Source organism: Chionomys nivalis, chromosome 24, assembly GCF_950005125.1.
Source record: "Chionomys nivalis chromosome 24, mChiNiv1.1, whole genome shotgun sequence".
In the NCBI taxonomy this organism is placed as follows: Eukaryota; Metazoa; Chordata; class Mammalia; order Rodentia; family Cricetidae; genus Chionomys; species Chionomys nivalis.
Window position 1 is genome coordinate 35,835,925 of NC_080109.1, and position 15,078 is coordinate 35,851,002.

At 44.6% G+C, this 15,078-nt stretch overlaps 1 protein-coding gene across 3 annotated transcripts in view; it reads left to right on the plus strand.

The window, feature by feature from the left end:
- The window catches only part of Trpc3 (transient receptor potential cation channel subfamily C member 3), a 68,139-nt gene that overhangs the window by 33,903 nt on the left and 19,158 nt on the right, over positions 1–15,078 (plus strand). For all 3 annotated transcript variants that reach the window (XM_057756927.1, XM_057756928.1, XM_057756929.1), the window contains exons 4-8: positions 3,751–3,915; positions 6,068–6,284; positions 7,477–7,710; positions 10,074–10,338; positions 13,753–13,948. In XM_057756927.1, coding sequence (XP_057612910.1) covers positions 3,751–3,915; positions 6,068–6,284; positions 7,477–7,710; positions 10,074–10,338; positions 13,753–13,948 — 1,077 coding nt within the window. The remainder of the gene's footprint in view (positions 1–3,750; positions 3,916–6,067; positions 6,285–7,476; positions 7,711–10,073; positions 10,339–13,752; positions 13,949–15,078) is intronic.

A 15,078-nucleotide genomic window follows, 5' to 3' on the forward strand; every position in this document is an offset into this window, starting at 1 on the left:
GCTCCTGCCCTGCCCTCCATGGGTGATGGAGAGTGTGCTGGGGTTTTAAATTGCACTCAGTCGTGGTCTCTGTCACAGCGATACAAACCCTAACTAAGACATTGCAGATCCTGCGTGGAGGCAGAAGGAAGCCTACTGGTTCCCTTCTGATCCTCACATTAGTTCCACGGCACCCCGATTCTCACACACACTCACACACATGCACACACACACAGAGAGAATAGTAATAAGACAGTGTTTGTACAGTGTAGGCCCTACGAGAAGCAGCATCTCGGTTCACTTGTACTGCTGTGACAATAACTGAGTCTGGGTGCGTTACAAACAGGATGCGTTTTCTCGCAGCGACGGGGTAGGAAGGGCTGTATCCTTCAGAAGCACTAACAGTGTCCTAGTGTGGTAGAGACATGGGAGCACAAACTGACAATCACCAAACGGCTCTTCTATGGTCATCTTTATCCTTCAAAGGACTGTGTTGTTTTTAATTTATTATTATTATTGTTGTTGTTGTTGTTATTATTTTATGTTCATTGGTGTGAGAGTCAGATGCCCTGGAACTGGAGTTACAGACAGTTGTGAGCTGCCATGTGGGTGATGGGAATTGAACTCAGAACCTCTGGAAGAGCAGCCAGTGCTCTCAACCACTGAGCCGTCTCTCCAGCCCAAAGGCTGTGTTGTTTTTAGATACCCGATCTTGCTGAGTTACCCAGACCAACCTTGAACTTCTAGACTCAAGCAATCCTTCCTAACTGAAACTACAGATGAACAGTACTGGGGAGCCCTTCCCTCTCCCACTTCTTCAGAATGTCACATGACAACACCAGAATTTTAAAGGCGATGCTTTCGAGCCATAGCAAGCAGATACTCCCTAGAGGGAAGTGAGTTCATCCAATGACATGAATGCAGTGCATTTGTCTCCTAGTCCTGTGGATACTCTGTAACTTATAGATACTCCCTAGTGGGAAGAGAGTTCATACATTCAAATGCATGCAGTGCATTTGTCTCCTAGCCCTGTGGATATTCTGTAACTAATAGATACTCCCTAGTGAGAAGTGAGTTCATCCATGCATTTGTCTCCTAGCCCTGTGGATACTCTGTAACTTACAGAAACCTTTGGGTTGTCCCAGAAAAGTGCATGCTTGACTCCCCAAACAGTAATCTTATAGGATGATACTCTATGTTCAACCTGTGACTTTCCTGGTATGCCCAGCTCCTTGTCCTCAGCCTGGCTGCCTGGGGTCTCCAGAGAGCTATGACTTGATTCCAGGCAGTGTCTTGTCTCTCAAATGTGGAGCCCTTAGTACTGAAACATTTCCACTAAGGCAACTTTATTTCAACTTGACGAGGATGTGGAGTCCAGTTTTATTATGACTTATATAGCATTTATTGACAACCTGCTGTCGCTGGAATTTTCTTTGTGCCACCAACAAGCTCCCAAATAAAGACATGGAGACTTATTATTAATTATGAATGCTTGGCCTTAGCTTAAGTTTGTCTCTCTAGCTCTTTTAACTTAATTGAACCTGTTTCTATTCCTCTATGTTTTGCCTCGAGGCTTTTTACCTTTTTTTCATTCTGTATATCCTTTCCTGCTTCCTCCATGTCTGACTGGCTGGCCCCTGATATCTTCCTGTTATCTCCTTTTCTTTCTTTTGCAAGCCCATATTCCTCCTCCTCCTTACTCTCCCTGCCTGGAAGTTCCACCTACACCTCCTCTCTCACTATGGGCCATTCGGCTTTTTGTTAGACCAATCAGGTGCCTTAGTCAGGCAAGGTAAACCGGCAACACATCTGTACATAATTAAACAAATGCAACACATCTTTGCACAGTTAAACAAAAAATCCTCAAAGGCCTGCTGTGTGCTCTGAAGAAATGACTGTTCATGGTTTACAGTGATACAAACTCTCTTATTTTTAATTAAATTTATTTATTTTACAACCTGACCACAATTTGCCCTCCCTCCTATCCTCCCATTCCCTCCCCTCCTCCTCCATCTACTCTTCCTCTGTTTCTGTTCCGACTCTCCTATTTTTATCTTGTGCCAAATGCCCAGTGCAGTGGCTGGCTGATAGTGTAGAAAGCCTTCTGAAGGGTGAATGAATAAACATGATAGACATTTAGGAGCTGTAGGGGGAGGAGTAAAACAGAAAAGAAATGGTCTGAATATAACACAGGGAAAAAGTGGAGATTTGGAGCTCTTCGCAGAACCCGAGGGAACACAGACCTGGGAATTCTTCTGTTTGGATTGCATCTACAGCATTTTCCAAGAGGCTGTTTCATGATTATTCTAGTGTGTGAGATGGTTTTGAAACCGTGAACTTTATAGTGTAGTGGCATGCATCTTTAAACTCAGTATTCACGAGCCTGAAGCAGGATCCCAAATTCAAGACCTGTTGGGCTCATAGTGAGTGAGATTCTGCCTTAAAAGAATAAGGAGAGGAAGAAAGAGAGGAAGACAGTAAGTAAATGGTTTGGAAAGAAGATCTAACATACTCTTAGCGACTAGCAACGGTGGAACAATCAGAAGAAACCTTCGGCCAGGTATTTCTGAGCTGTTTGGGAGATATAGCAAGGCACCCTAACTAGGGTGGTTTATAGACAACAGAAACCTGTTTCTTACAGCACCGAGGCTGGGAATTTGTGGACAACATGGCAGCAGGGCTGTTTCTATTAAATTGCAAAGTACTGGCTTCTCTTTGTAAGACATGGGAAAAGCAGAGCCTTTGGGGGGGGGGCGGTGTCTATAATACATAGGCACCAATCTCACCATCTCGTGTACTCTGTGTCCAGACCCCAAGTGTGCCCTGAAGTCCTGTCCCGAGGGCCAGTACTTTGAGAGTAAGGAGTTCAAAATGTGAATCTGAAGACAGCATTTGACCCAAAGCAATGCTGTTTTCATAATAAGTTATCCAACAAAGAGCAATTGCTAGGCCAGTCTGGGTTACAATATGAGACCCCATGTCAGAAAATTAAAAATATTTTAGAAGCAAGATAGAAGTGTATAGGAATTATGGATAAGGTTAAAAAAACAAAAACAAAAACAGGGCCGGGAAGATAGCTCGGCGGTTAAGAGTAGTGCTAGCGGGGGCTGCACAACTGCTGGCAGGAACAACTCTGCCGGCCCTTTCGTGTTCAGCCACAGCATAGAAGTTCAATTTGCATCATTTATGTATTTTCTCATTCGCGTAGTATTTTAGGAGTAACTCAGAAATTTACTAACACTTCTCTTCTAGTCAAGAATAAGCCAAGTCACCATTTGCCTTTTCCATTTTGAAATGAAGGCAAGAAAGCTGGCAAGAGACATGGTGGGGTCACGGTTTCCCAACAGAAAGCCAGTGTCACCCATGGCCAGAGAGGAGTCAGCTAGCAGAAAGGACTGGGAGTGGGAGTGACTTCAGCTTTCTCCTTTGGTTTCCACCTCCGTTCTAATAGGAAGGGAGGATTCAGGAGGTTTTAACAGGCTATGTTCTACAAAGGCATGTATTGGATATGGTGGCACACACCTTTTTTTAAGATGTATTTGTTTGTTTTTGTTTGTTTAGTATCCTTCCTGTAGGCCAGGAGAGGGCACCAGATCTCATTACAGATGGTTGTGAGCCACCACGTGGTTGCTGGGAATTGAACTCAGGACCTCTGGAAGAGCAGTCACTGCTCTTCACCACTGAGCCATCTCTCCAGCCCCAAAGGCATGTATTGGGATGCTCTGTTGTGGACGGGGCCTACTAACTTGTCTCTCCCTCTACTCCCAACAGTTCGTGGCTCACCCCAACTGCCAGCAACAGCTTCTGACGATCTGGTATGAGAATCTCTCCGGCCTTCGGGAGCAGACCATCGCTATCAAGTGCCTGGTCGTGTTGGTCGTGGCCTTGGGCCTTCCGTTCCTTGCCATTGGCTATTGGATTGCACCTTGTAGCAGGGTACTAGCCTCCCTCCTCCCCTCTGTGCTTGGTATACTGTGTATCTCTGTTGGGAAAGTGCAACAGCTAACGGTCAGGCTCCCAGCTCTTTAGCTCCGCCTTCTAAGTGACCATGGAACATGTTCTACTTTGTAGTGGGTGGATCAGCTCCAGGAGAGAGCTGGAAAGGATTTGGGGCTAGCAGAACAGATCACATTTGAAGGCGTGGCATAATAAGGCTTTCAGGGTAAAATTCCCATGGTAGACAAGAAGGAATACGTGTCTAGAGAGAAGTAACATTTGTGCAGTTACTTCTGACAGCAAGTAAGACGAGTATGGCCATAGCTGTAGTGCAGTGATGTTTCATCATAAGAAAAGAAACGTAGGCACTGGACCACCCATGGAGCCCATGCACGGCTGTGCTTATTTCACAGAGCAAAGAGATAACTGGGGTATTCTCAGGCTGGGTGCACCTCAGTTGATGAAGTGCTTGCCTTGCAAGCATGAATACCCAAGCTCCACCCCTAGTGTCAGCATGCAAAGCAAGGGATGATGGCAGAGCCTGCAGTCTCAGTGCTGGAGAGCTGGACGTGGAAGGTTCCTGGAGTTGCTAGGCAGCCAGTCCAGCTTACTTACTGGTGAACTCTAGGTCCAAAGACTAAGGTGGAGAGGCCCCAGAAGAATGGCGCTTGATCCTGACCTCCAGCCTCTGCACACAGACTTGGGCAAGGACGGCTTAGGCTGGGGACAAAGCTCAGCATCAGAGCACTTGCCTAATGTGCATGAGCCTTGATTGCAATACTGTTTAAAAAAGAAAAGGAAAACAAACAAACAGAAAACTCCGCATATAATCCATTTTTAAAATGAGTATACTGTTTTATTTTCTTCTTATTTAAAGTTTTAAAGATCAGTCTTTGAGAAAAACAGACTTGGCAACACCCAAGAAATTGCATGTGCCTTGACAGTCATGCCAAACACACCCTCTGCAGCTGAATCAGCACTGGGATGTGTGATTATTGTTGCTTGTTTTTCTATGTCCCGTTTGGAAACATAACAATTGTCCATGTGCATGCGTGTTCAAATTCAGAAATACTTGACATTGCTTGATCATTTGTGATAGCAGATTAAGGTTCTGGACATTAGTTTGAAGTTAGCCTTCCAAATGTGAACCAGATCTGTTTTTAAATTCATAGACAGAGTTAAAAACCAGGCTCTGAGTGTGCAGGATAGAGAACATACTGGACAAATGTGTCCCATGTACCTAATCCTTGGACTGTGGATACCCTGGGGACAGAAGGAACTGCTTCTCATTTCCTGTTAGAGCATGGGACTTTTAAGGACAGTGTATCACAGGATGTTTATAAGGCGCCACCTTCAAATAATTATAAGCTGGCCATTAAAACTGTCTTTATTATATGCATCATTTTTAAAACTCGGAGATTATTTTTAATCAAGCTACCTTTCTTGGAATTTCTAGTTATTTTACATCTCCCTATTATGTAGGTAGTAATTGATAAGATATTTATCTCAATTCTAATGCTTTCATCCTTCTATTTATTTTCTTTCTTCCTTTTAAAATATGATGATATGGTATGATGGAATTATTTGGAAGTGAGAATTAAATTTTGTTTACAGTGCAGCAATTATTTTACTCTTCAAAAAACTTTCAATGCCCTATTTTTTTAATTAAAAAAAATTGAAAACCTACAAACTAGGGTTTCCTTTTCAGGCCTACAAACTTTGACTTTGCAATAGCTTTTCATGCAAAAGTAAGAGTAAGAACCATCCTCCGTACAGAGTTTCCAGAAGTGGGCAGTCAGTGCAGCATGGTTTACAGTGTAGTAGGCATTTAGAAACTGAATTTCCAAGACTTTTGAAATAAATTTTAGAGGGAAAATCTCCCTAAAAAAGAGTAATTTTCACAATGCATAACCATCAGGGGACTTGATATCTACAAATGTGTTGGACAATGTTCATAACTATCCAAAAGTTGGACAAGCCTGAATAGCTCTTCCAAGGCAAACATCTCCTTCTCCCCCACATCCCCTCCCTTTCATCTCTCCCTAACCACATTTCCCCCTCCCTCCATTCTACCCCTCCCTCCCTTCCTTCTACCCTCCCTTTCTTCTCCCCTCCCTCACATCTCCCCCCCTCTCTCTCTGTCATATCACAGCTGGGGAAAATTCTTCGAAGCCCTTTCATGAAGTTCGTGGCACACGCCGCCTCCTTCATCATCTTTCTGGGTCTGCTTGTGTTCAACGCCTCAGACAGGTTTGAAGGTATCAGCACGCTGCCCAATATCACTGTCATTGACTACCCCAAGCAGATCTTCAGGGTGAAGACCACCCAGTTCACATGGACGGAAATGCTAATTATGGTCTGGGTTCTCGGTAAGTCTTTTTAGTTCCCTGATTGCTACCTCTCCTCCCCCCCCCCAAAAAAAAACAATAGTTACTGAAATGATGCTATTTTCTACTAAAACTGTTAATACTATATAGATGATGAGAGCATCATATATGACTATTAAATGTAAGTTAAATAAGAAAGGAACTGAACGATTCAGTACTAGATAATGCTGAAATGGTGACACTGAATTATTAGCTTAGGCCTCACTTAACTGAAATACTTGTGACTAGAGAGGCTTTGTTACCTATTTGTTTCAGGGATTTTAGGAGTGTTCTCATTTTCGGGTTGTTTGTTACTCTGATAACTCATTTTGAGAAGCTGTGTTTGGAGTGCTATGAGGGATAAATTCTGCTCCTTCTCAGGAGATGGGACCACTCTGTGCCTTGATTTCTATCCCCGAGTTGTTCTGTGTTCTGTCCCCACCAGTGTGTCCTCGCTGCTCTCAGTGAGGATGTCTCTTCACTCCTTCACCTCATGGCCTCAGCCAGCTGTGGACCTCACCACCGCTATAAACGTATCCCAAAACATCTGTACACGACAACACATCACAGTACCAAAAGGCTGGACATCTACTTGTACAAAGTCTGGATAATTTATTAAACTGAATACTTCATCTTTTTTTCACTCAAACGGTAGTTTTTTCAGAGTTGAGTCTTTTTCTGATGATGTTCCTGGCCTCCCCAGTAGGAGGGGTAGTGGGGAAGGGAAGTTACAGGAGAGTGAGTGTTCCTGGGTGACAGGACATAGTTTTTGTTAAATGTCTGCGGTGAATTTCCCATTCAGAGCTTACTCATGCCCCTACATTACTGTGATCTTAATTAATTAGCTTCTTTGTTTTCCTAGACTCCCTTTTCTCTCCTCCTCCCAAAACCTTACAGAACAAAGTCTTGGACTGGTGCTTCCCCTTGCTTCTTTCCTGTCCCCTTTTCCATGTCTTCTGCACGCACGTGGCTACCCGAGCAGCGATCCTGGCGTTATATATGTTTCTTTAAGTTCTGACGTGATGGAGTCCATTGGCTCCTAAGCGGGAGCTTCCTTTCCACTCAGCTCCACGGAGCCTCAGTGTCCGACTGCATCTCCCGTTGGTGCGGAGTTTCACCTTTTCCCGGGTGTGGACAGGGTATTGATTCAGCCCCGGCTGTAGACTCTACTCTACGGCTCTGGTTTCTTGTGCAGGGATGATGTGGTCTGAGTGCAAGGAGCTCTGGCTGGAAGGGCCCCGGGAGTACATCGTGCAGCTGTGGAACGTGCTTGACTTCGGCATGCTCTCCATCTTCATCGCCGCCTTCACCGCCAGGTTCCTGGCCTTCCTGCAGGCCACGAAAGCGCAGCAGTATGTGGACAGCCACGTGCAAGAGAGCGACCTGAGCGAAGTCACGCTTCCGCCTGAGGTTCAGTATTTCACCTATGGTGAGTTGTTAGCTGCGGGGTCCCTTTACATTTCAGGAAGGGCATTTTGGAAAGAAACAGCTGGGGAGATGACTCAGCCATTAAAGGCTAGGCTGACAGTTGGAAATAGAAGACACGGTACTCTCCTATGTGAGTCGAGGATGTTCCAAGATGCCGGAAACCATGGATAGAATCAAACTCTACACAGTATATATATATATATACTGTGTCCTTTCACATATGAAAATATATGCTTGTGATAAAGCTTGATATATAAACTAGAGACTATGATTGATTAATAACTAATAAAACACAAAAATTATAATGGTCTATGGCAATAAATTTCCCAGCATCACTACTTTTGAGTTGTAGGATTGTTACTGAGTAAGATAAAAGTTTCTTTATCGCAGCCCCTACTGTGTAGAGGCTGTCAGTCTGAGAAGCTCCACCGCTGCTCAGCCACCAAGGGGAAGACAGCCTGTCGGCCATGGACACACTGTGGTCCTATTGGCGTGGACACACTGGACACAGGGCGGAGGATAGGAAGGATGGACCCACTGAAGAATTAGATGGCTGGGCAGTCTAAAACACACACGCTGTTTGCTTCTGGGATTTGCCATATGATATTTCCAAACTACAGTTGCTCATCAATCACTGAAATTATGAATGCCAAACCTCAGATTAATAGGCAACCACTGTCCTTAGCATGAGAAATGTGTAGAGCGTTTGTAGGCAGTAGGGAGAGGGTGAGGTCTGGAATCTGAGAAGCTAGACGCTCAGAAGCATGGAAAAGACAAATGAAAATCCAGCAGAGGCAGGATGTGGGAGCTAAAGTCCCAACACATGAGAAAGTTGGCGTGGAAACGGTAGACACTGGAGAGGGTGTTGTATCTTTCCCGTGGCAAGGACATCCAGGTGAAAGGACACGGTTGGCTTCTTTGCCAGCACAAATCAGTATTATGCAGCTCTTACTGGCAAATTTTCACTATGGTTGTATGTTTGTCAGCCCTGCAATCCCAGCTACACAGGAGATTAAGGCAAAAGAACTGCAAGCTCAAAACTGGCCAGCCTACACAGACCAAGGTCAACCAGGGTGACTTAATGGGCTCCTGCATGTGAATAGATTAAAAAATAATGAATTAATTAAATAAGTAAAGGCATGGGGATATTGCACAGTCCTAGAGTGCTTGCCTAACCCAAATACCACAATAAATTAAGATAGAATAAATTATTGTCTGACATTCTTATGCATAAAATACAGGATTCCAAAGTGTGGCTGGGAGGAAAACCGTAAGTGTGTCTAGGACTCAATGATGTGAGGAGAACAGATACTTTAACATTTGTAGGAAGTCTCCAAAAGATCCAGTATTGCAGTGCATGCGATTTAAACCCATCATCTGTCGTCATCGGCAAGCAAGAGTTTTCATGTCCCGAGGACGCTGGCTCAAAGGAGCAAATGGACACCATTTATAATTAAAGAATTGGAATCTTGTTTGTGACATATTACTTTGACTGTTTCCATAAGCTGTGTATTCACATTTATCTTGTGTATTTAGTAACTGTTGGCTGGAGGGGGATTCATTAATTCGGGCTTCCCTGCTTCCTTTATGCATGTTTTTAAACGTTTCTAAGTCTTGATTTCTGTTTTTATGAAGAGAAATGACAGTGGGTCATTGAAGGCAGTGTCAGCAGATGTCAAGTTTGCAGGTTGCGAATGTCTACAGTGCACCCATTCTTTCGGCAGCGACTCGGTTTGCACAGAGTTAGCCGTCTATTATTTCATTGCCCTGCCAGGGACCTGGAGCTGATGTATGCTGTTAGGGTCCTCACTCTGCGTCTACCTCTAACGTAGTTACACTTCCTGGGAGCCTGCTGCATGGCTCACATCCCATAGGGTCAGCATCACTCTGACTTGTAATACTCCCCCCCTTGCTGCTGAACATTTTACTAGTGTTAATTGATAGATGAACTGGATTTCAAAATAATTTCCACTGACGTTTTGCCAATCGCATGGCAAAAGAGCCAGTAAATAAAGCTGATCCCTTCAGGGAGAGTGAATGAATATCAATAGTCTCTTGTCCTGGACACAGTTCATATCCATGAAACATTGAATCTCTCTCTTTTGTATTTTATTCTGTTTCTGTGCCATGTGAGGCCACCTTGGTGTCTTCATAATAGGGTTTTTTTAATTAATTGAAATAAAGATGCTGCTTCTAGTTTAACATTTAAAAATCATATCTGGACGGTTAATTAAATTGCCAGTCATTTCAACCAAAGCAAGAACCCCTTGTCTTGATAATAGATCAGTTTGCAGTATTTGTTTTGCATAGTTAGGAATAATTTAAAAAACCCATTTTTTTTTCTCTTTCTCTCCCCTCTTCTAGCTAGAGACAAATGGCTCCCTTCTGACCCTCAGATCATATCCGAAGGCCTCTACGCCATAGCGGTGGTACTCAGCTTCTCCCGGATCGCATACATTCTCCCTGCAAACGAGAGCTTTGGGCCCTTGCAGATCTCCCTTGGAAGGACTGTGAAGGACATATTCAAGTTCATGGTTCTGTTCATTATGGTGTTTCTGGCGTTCATGATTGGCATGTTCATCCTTTATTCTTACTACCTTGGGGCCAAAGTCAATCCTGCTTTTACCACGTAAGTAAGACATCATCCTAAAATGGTATAAAAAGAATTTTTAGCGGGTCCAGCAAGTGAAGAATGTCAGCTGTTGTAATGAAGCCCTTCTCCAGGGCAGAAAACCAATCCATCAAACCAGTGGCCACAGCCAGTCATCCAGACCATTGTCATAAAGGTCATTGGTCCACTCTTGGCATTTAGTGAGATTTCACCACAAAAAAAAAATTGATCAAGATTTGGAAAAATACCAGCCCAAAAGGGCTGTTTAAAGAAAATTGAATGGCAAATGTCTCACAGTGACTGTCTCTTATATTATATAGACACTAAATTTAGCTTCATCATTTTGAGGTTTCTTTCGGCTTCTATGTTGATGTGTCCATCAGTAGTGAGGACGGGGAATAAATAAGAGAAAGGACAGCTCCTCCAAAGAGAGCTCCTGCCCTGGAGATTCACCTCCTCTCCAAAGCCTTTCTTGATTAACCTCCATAGCCACTGTCACTGTAAGGTCCCCTGCCATGGAGCTACCCCAAATGTGAGACTTTCTCTCACCCTTAGGCGTTTGGTCGTTGTGGGGATGGGGCCCTCCCTGTGTGCCTCAGCCCCTGCAGATAAGAACATCACAAGCCCTCACCAGCTCCCCTTTGTTCCCCACAATGCCAGCTGCAAGCCAGCTACACAGTAAGTTCCCCGTAGATAGCACACAGCATCGTGTCCTTGGAGACATCGGGATTGAAACAGTTCTTGCCTTAAAGGTAAAAGAGACCAGAGGCTCACTTTCTTGTAATAAATGACAAAACAGAAAGTCCCAACTCCATTAGTGACTAGACAGGACCTGCGCAGTTCCCTGCCCTCCGAGCCTCACGATAGTTCATACGACAGATCACATTTTTCTCTTCTCTTTTGAAGGGAGGCCTGGCAGCATAATGCAGTGGAAAGAATATCGGCTGGGAAGTCTGGCAGGCCAGGATTGCAGCACAGTTCTGCTATTTTCTAACTGCGCCCTTTGGTTAAATTACTGAACATTTCTCAGTGTCATTCCCCTCGTTTTTAAAAGAAGCATGATAGATTTTAAATAAGGTCGCTGTGAGGCTTACGTAAGGCTGGTTATGTAAAACCTCTTGCCCACAGTAGGAGCTCAGAGCTGCAGTGTCCTTCTTTTTCTGCACATACCCAGCCCACAGAGGCTGCACGGAGTCCAGGCGGGGAAGTCTGCAAAGGAACAAGAGGAAGGGGAGGGTGGTGCCGTGGCAGGTTTCGTAAACGCAGAAACAGAGGCTAAACTGTGCAGCCTCCTGCCTCCACGTGCCGTAACTTCACACTCTAAAGTTTTAGAAACTTGCTCTCTATGGGAACAGAAGTCTTTACTCTCAGTCCTCTATCCCCAGGGACTAACAATACTTCTAGAACATACGAGATGCTTCAGTGATACTGGTTGAGTGGTTAAATGAATAAGTAAGTAAACGAGTATGGAAAACCGTGGGTCTATAGGCTTCATTATGATTTAGAATCAGTTAAAAAAAATATTTTAAAGTACCGTTTTATGAAGAGTTTCCTGGAGGGGGGAAAGAAAATTTTCCACCTGTGCTTCCTAATGAACTTGACCTGTGTGACCATCTGAGGGTTCTCTATTTGTGTCACAGATCTGAAGGTCCTATGACATCATGCACTAAATGCCAGTGGAGAAAAAGTCATGTGAGGGATGAAATTCGGTGCTTTGTGTGGCCAGGGCCTGCACACTACTTGTGCAGGAAGGGCTGGGATGCCCTCATTCTGTGGTCTCCCTCCTCTTCCAGCTGAGCATTGTTTTCACGGGGGAAGTGGAGCCGGCTGCCAGAATCTGTGTCCCACAGGCAACCAACTGTGGATCAAATGATTCTTTTAAAAAACTGTGTCTGTAGCCGGGCGGTGGTGGCGCACGCCTTTAATCCCAGCACTCGGGAGGCAGAGGCAGGCGGATCTCTGTGAGTTCGAGACCAGCCTGGTCTACAAGAGCTAGTTCCAGGACAGGCTCCAAAACCACAGAGAAACCCTGTCTCGAAAAACCAAAAAAAAAAACAAAAAAAAAACCTGTGTCTGTATTGAACATGCACGTTCCTTCCCTGCCAGTATTCCCTAAAGACTGTAGTGTTTTGAACAAGTATTTGCATAGCTTTGCATTATATTTGTTACTGTAAGCAACCAAGAGATGGCTTAAGTAATTCCAGGGATGATACCCTGGTAACCTGAAAGTACAGTACCATTTATTTGGGATTCCCTTGCACATCCTCAGACTCTGGTATGCATGCGGATCTCGGGAACTAACTCCCCACAGATGACGCGGGGTGACTGTGTGCCAAAAATTCAAACGGGGCTGTTTACAGTGAGAAGCCTCTCCTTCACGGGCTTGCCAGCCCTCAATCTATACATTCTCTTCCATTCTTGGAAGCCATGGTTTCTTTTGAACACTTTCAGAGATTTCTTTTTTCCCCAAAAGAAGACTGTAAGTATTCATATAGCCCTCTCTTTTGTATTCAGATGACTAAGCAGTTCACACTTGCTGCGTTTCTTCCCTTAATGTATCCTTGCTATCGTTTGTGTTATAAATGCATGCAGATAAATCCGCCTCGTTATCCCCTGCACAGCATCCTGCCGTCTAGATGCACCAAAGCTCTTCAGCCTGTTCCCTGGGTATTGAGTTTGTTTTTATTCTAGGTGCAAATTACTTCATGGCAAGTCATAATGAATGGTACATCCTTTTTTGAAGTGGATATTTAGTTTTAAACCTAACCCAGGAATTCTGATTTAAATTTCCAACCTGCCATCCTTTCAGGGGGAAAGCATGGGTATTGTGACGTCATGCCAGCTTTCTCCCAATGAGTGAAGCTAAGCGCTGACACCAGCTGCCGAAAACCGCAGGGGATACCTGCTAAGTACAGTAACAATGTGGACATGGTCTCATATGCCTGGAATCCTGCCACTGAGAAGCTGGGCTAGATGCAGGAGGACCACTTCAAGGCCAGCCTGGGCCACATAGTGAAATATTGTCTCAAAAAAAATTTTGAAAAGTAATATATCATAACAATAATTCTAGTTTTAAAATCTATGTTAGAAGCAGTTATTAGAGAGCTAGAGAGATGGCTTAGCAGTCAATAGCTCTGGTTGCTCTTGCAGAAGACCTGGGTTCGAGTCCCAGACTCCACAGGCTTAGTAACTCCAGTTCCGGGGTATCCGGTGCCCTTTTCTGACCCCCGCAAGCACAGCAGAGACATGCATGTAAAAAAAACACCGGTACACATGAAGTAAGCGGTAATAGCTCTTTAAAAAGCAATTGTTCGGAGTTTACGATGATAGTATTTCATAAGAATATTTTACATCTGCCCAGCATGAGATACTAACCTGTTTTTATTTTTTAACCCCGGAAGCTATTCATTACTGTGTTTAATTTTTCAACAGTGTTGAAGAAAGTTTCAAGACTTTGTTTTGGTCCATATTTGGACTGTCTGAAGTGACTTCCGTAGTCCTCAAATATGATCACAAATTCATCGAGAATATTGGATATGTTCTTTACGGAATATACAATGTAACCATGGTGGTCGTCTTACTCAACATGCTAATTGCCATGATTAATAGCTCATACCAAGAAATCGAGGTAAGTGTTTCCCACCCCCGTGTCTCAGAAGTTTTAAGTAAACTATTGCCTAGAAATATTGGCTGCAGGGGGATTACTACTCCTAGGCCACCCAGCCCTGCCCCTGGTAGAGAATATGGCAGTTGAGTTGATTATGTTCTTTAGGCAAAATATTCCGTCCCTGGAAACCACCCTGCTTTAGGCTCTGGATCTGTTGGTTCCATGGCCTTCTTCAGTGGTTTATACTTTTTCAATGTCTTCCTCATTTGGGCTTAGTGTCCTTGCTTAGCTGTGTGCTATCTCCACCAAACAGCTATGCTTGTCTGGGGTTTTGAAGACAGTGTCTCACTCTCCAGCTGACTTCCCAGGACCTCACTATGTCACCCGGCCTCCCACTCAGGGTGTTCCTTCTGCGCCATGTTCCCGGGTGTGGGGATCACAGGTGTGCAGCACCCCACCCAGCTTCTATGTGTGCTTCAGCGATGGACGTCCCTTACATAGCGTCCTCAGCACAGACAGAAGGCATATTAGCTATCTTCTTGTTGCTGTGATGAGAATCAAAGTAAGGGAGAAGAGTGTGTTTGGGCTGACAGTTCAAGGGTACCGTCCATCATGGCGGAGAGAACAGCGGCTTCAGGCAGCAGCTCACACTGCATTCTCAGCCAGGGCACAGACGAAGACGAGCATCCGTCCTCAGCCCATTTTCTCCACTTGATGCAGTCCTGAGCCACAGCTACCCGTTTTTACAGTAGACCTTTTCCACCTGCATAAACTCTAAAAACTCCATCACAAGAGTGCCCCAGGGTTTATCTCTTAGGTGATCTTAGATCCTGTCACAGTGCTAACCAGTATTTACCAGTACAGCAGGTCCTACAGAGCCAAAGGTACAGCACTGTGGATGCCTATGTGCGGGGTGACATCAGTGCAGTCTCTGAGGACCACAGGAACCCACTTCCTATACCTGTGGCCCTGTGTCATGTCCTCTGTCAGTGAGGAGGTTTGCACCAAGCACCCTGGGGACCACTGGGAACAGAAAACGGTGGAGACAAGTCCTGGCCTCTGTAGGATTTGTGACATTTGAGGACACGCAGTACAAGCACAGACTTCAGAACTGATCCAGTGAAGTGTGCTGGCATACGTCTGCTATCAGG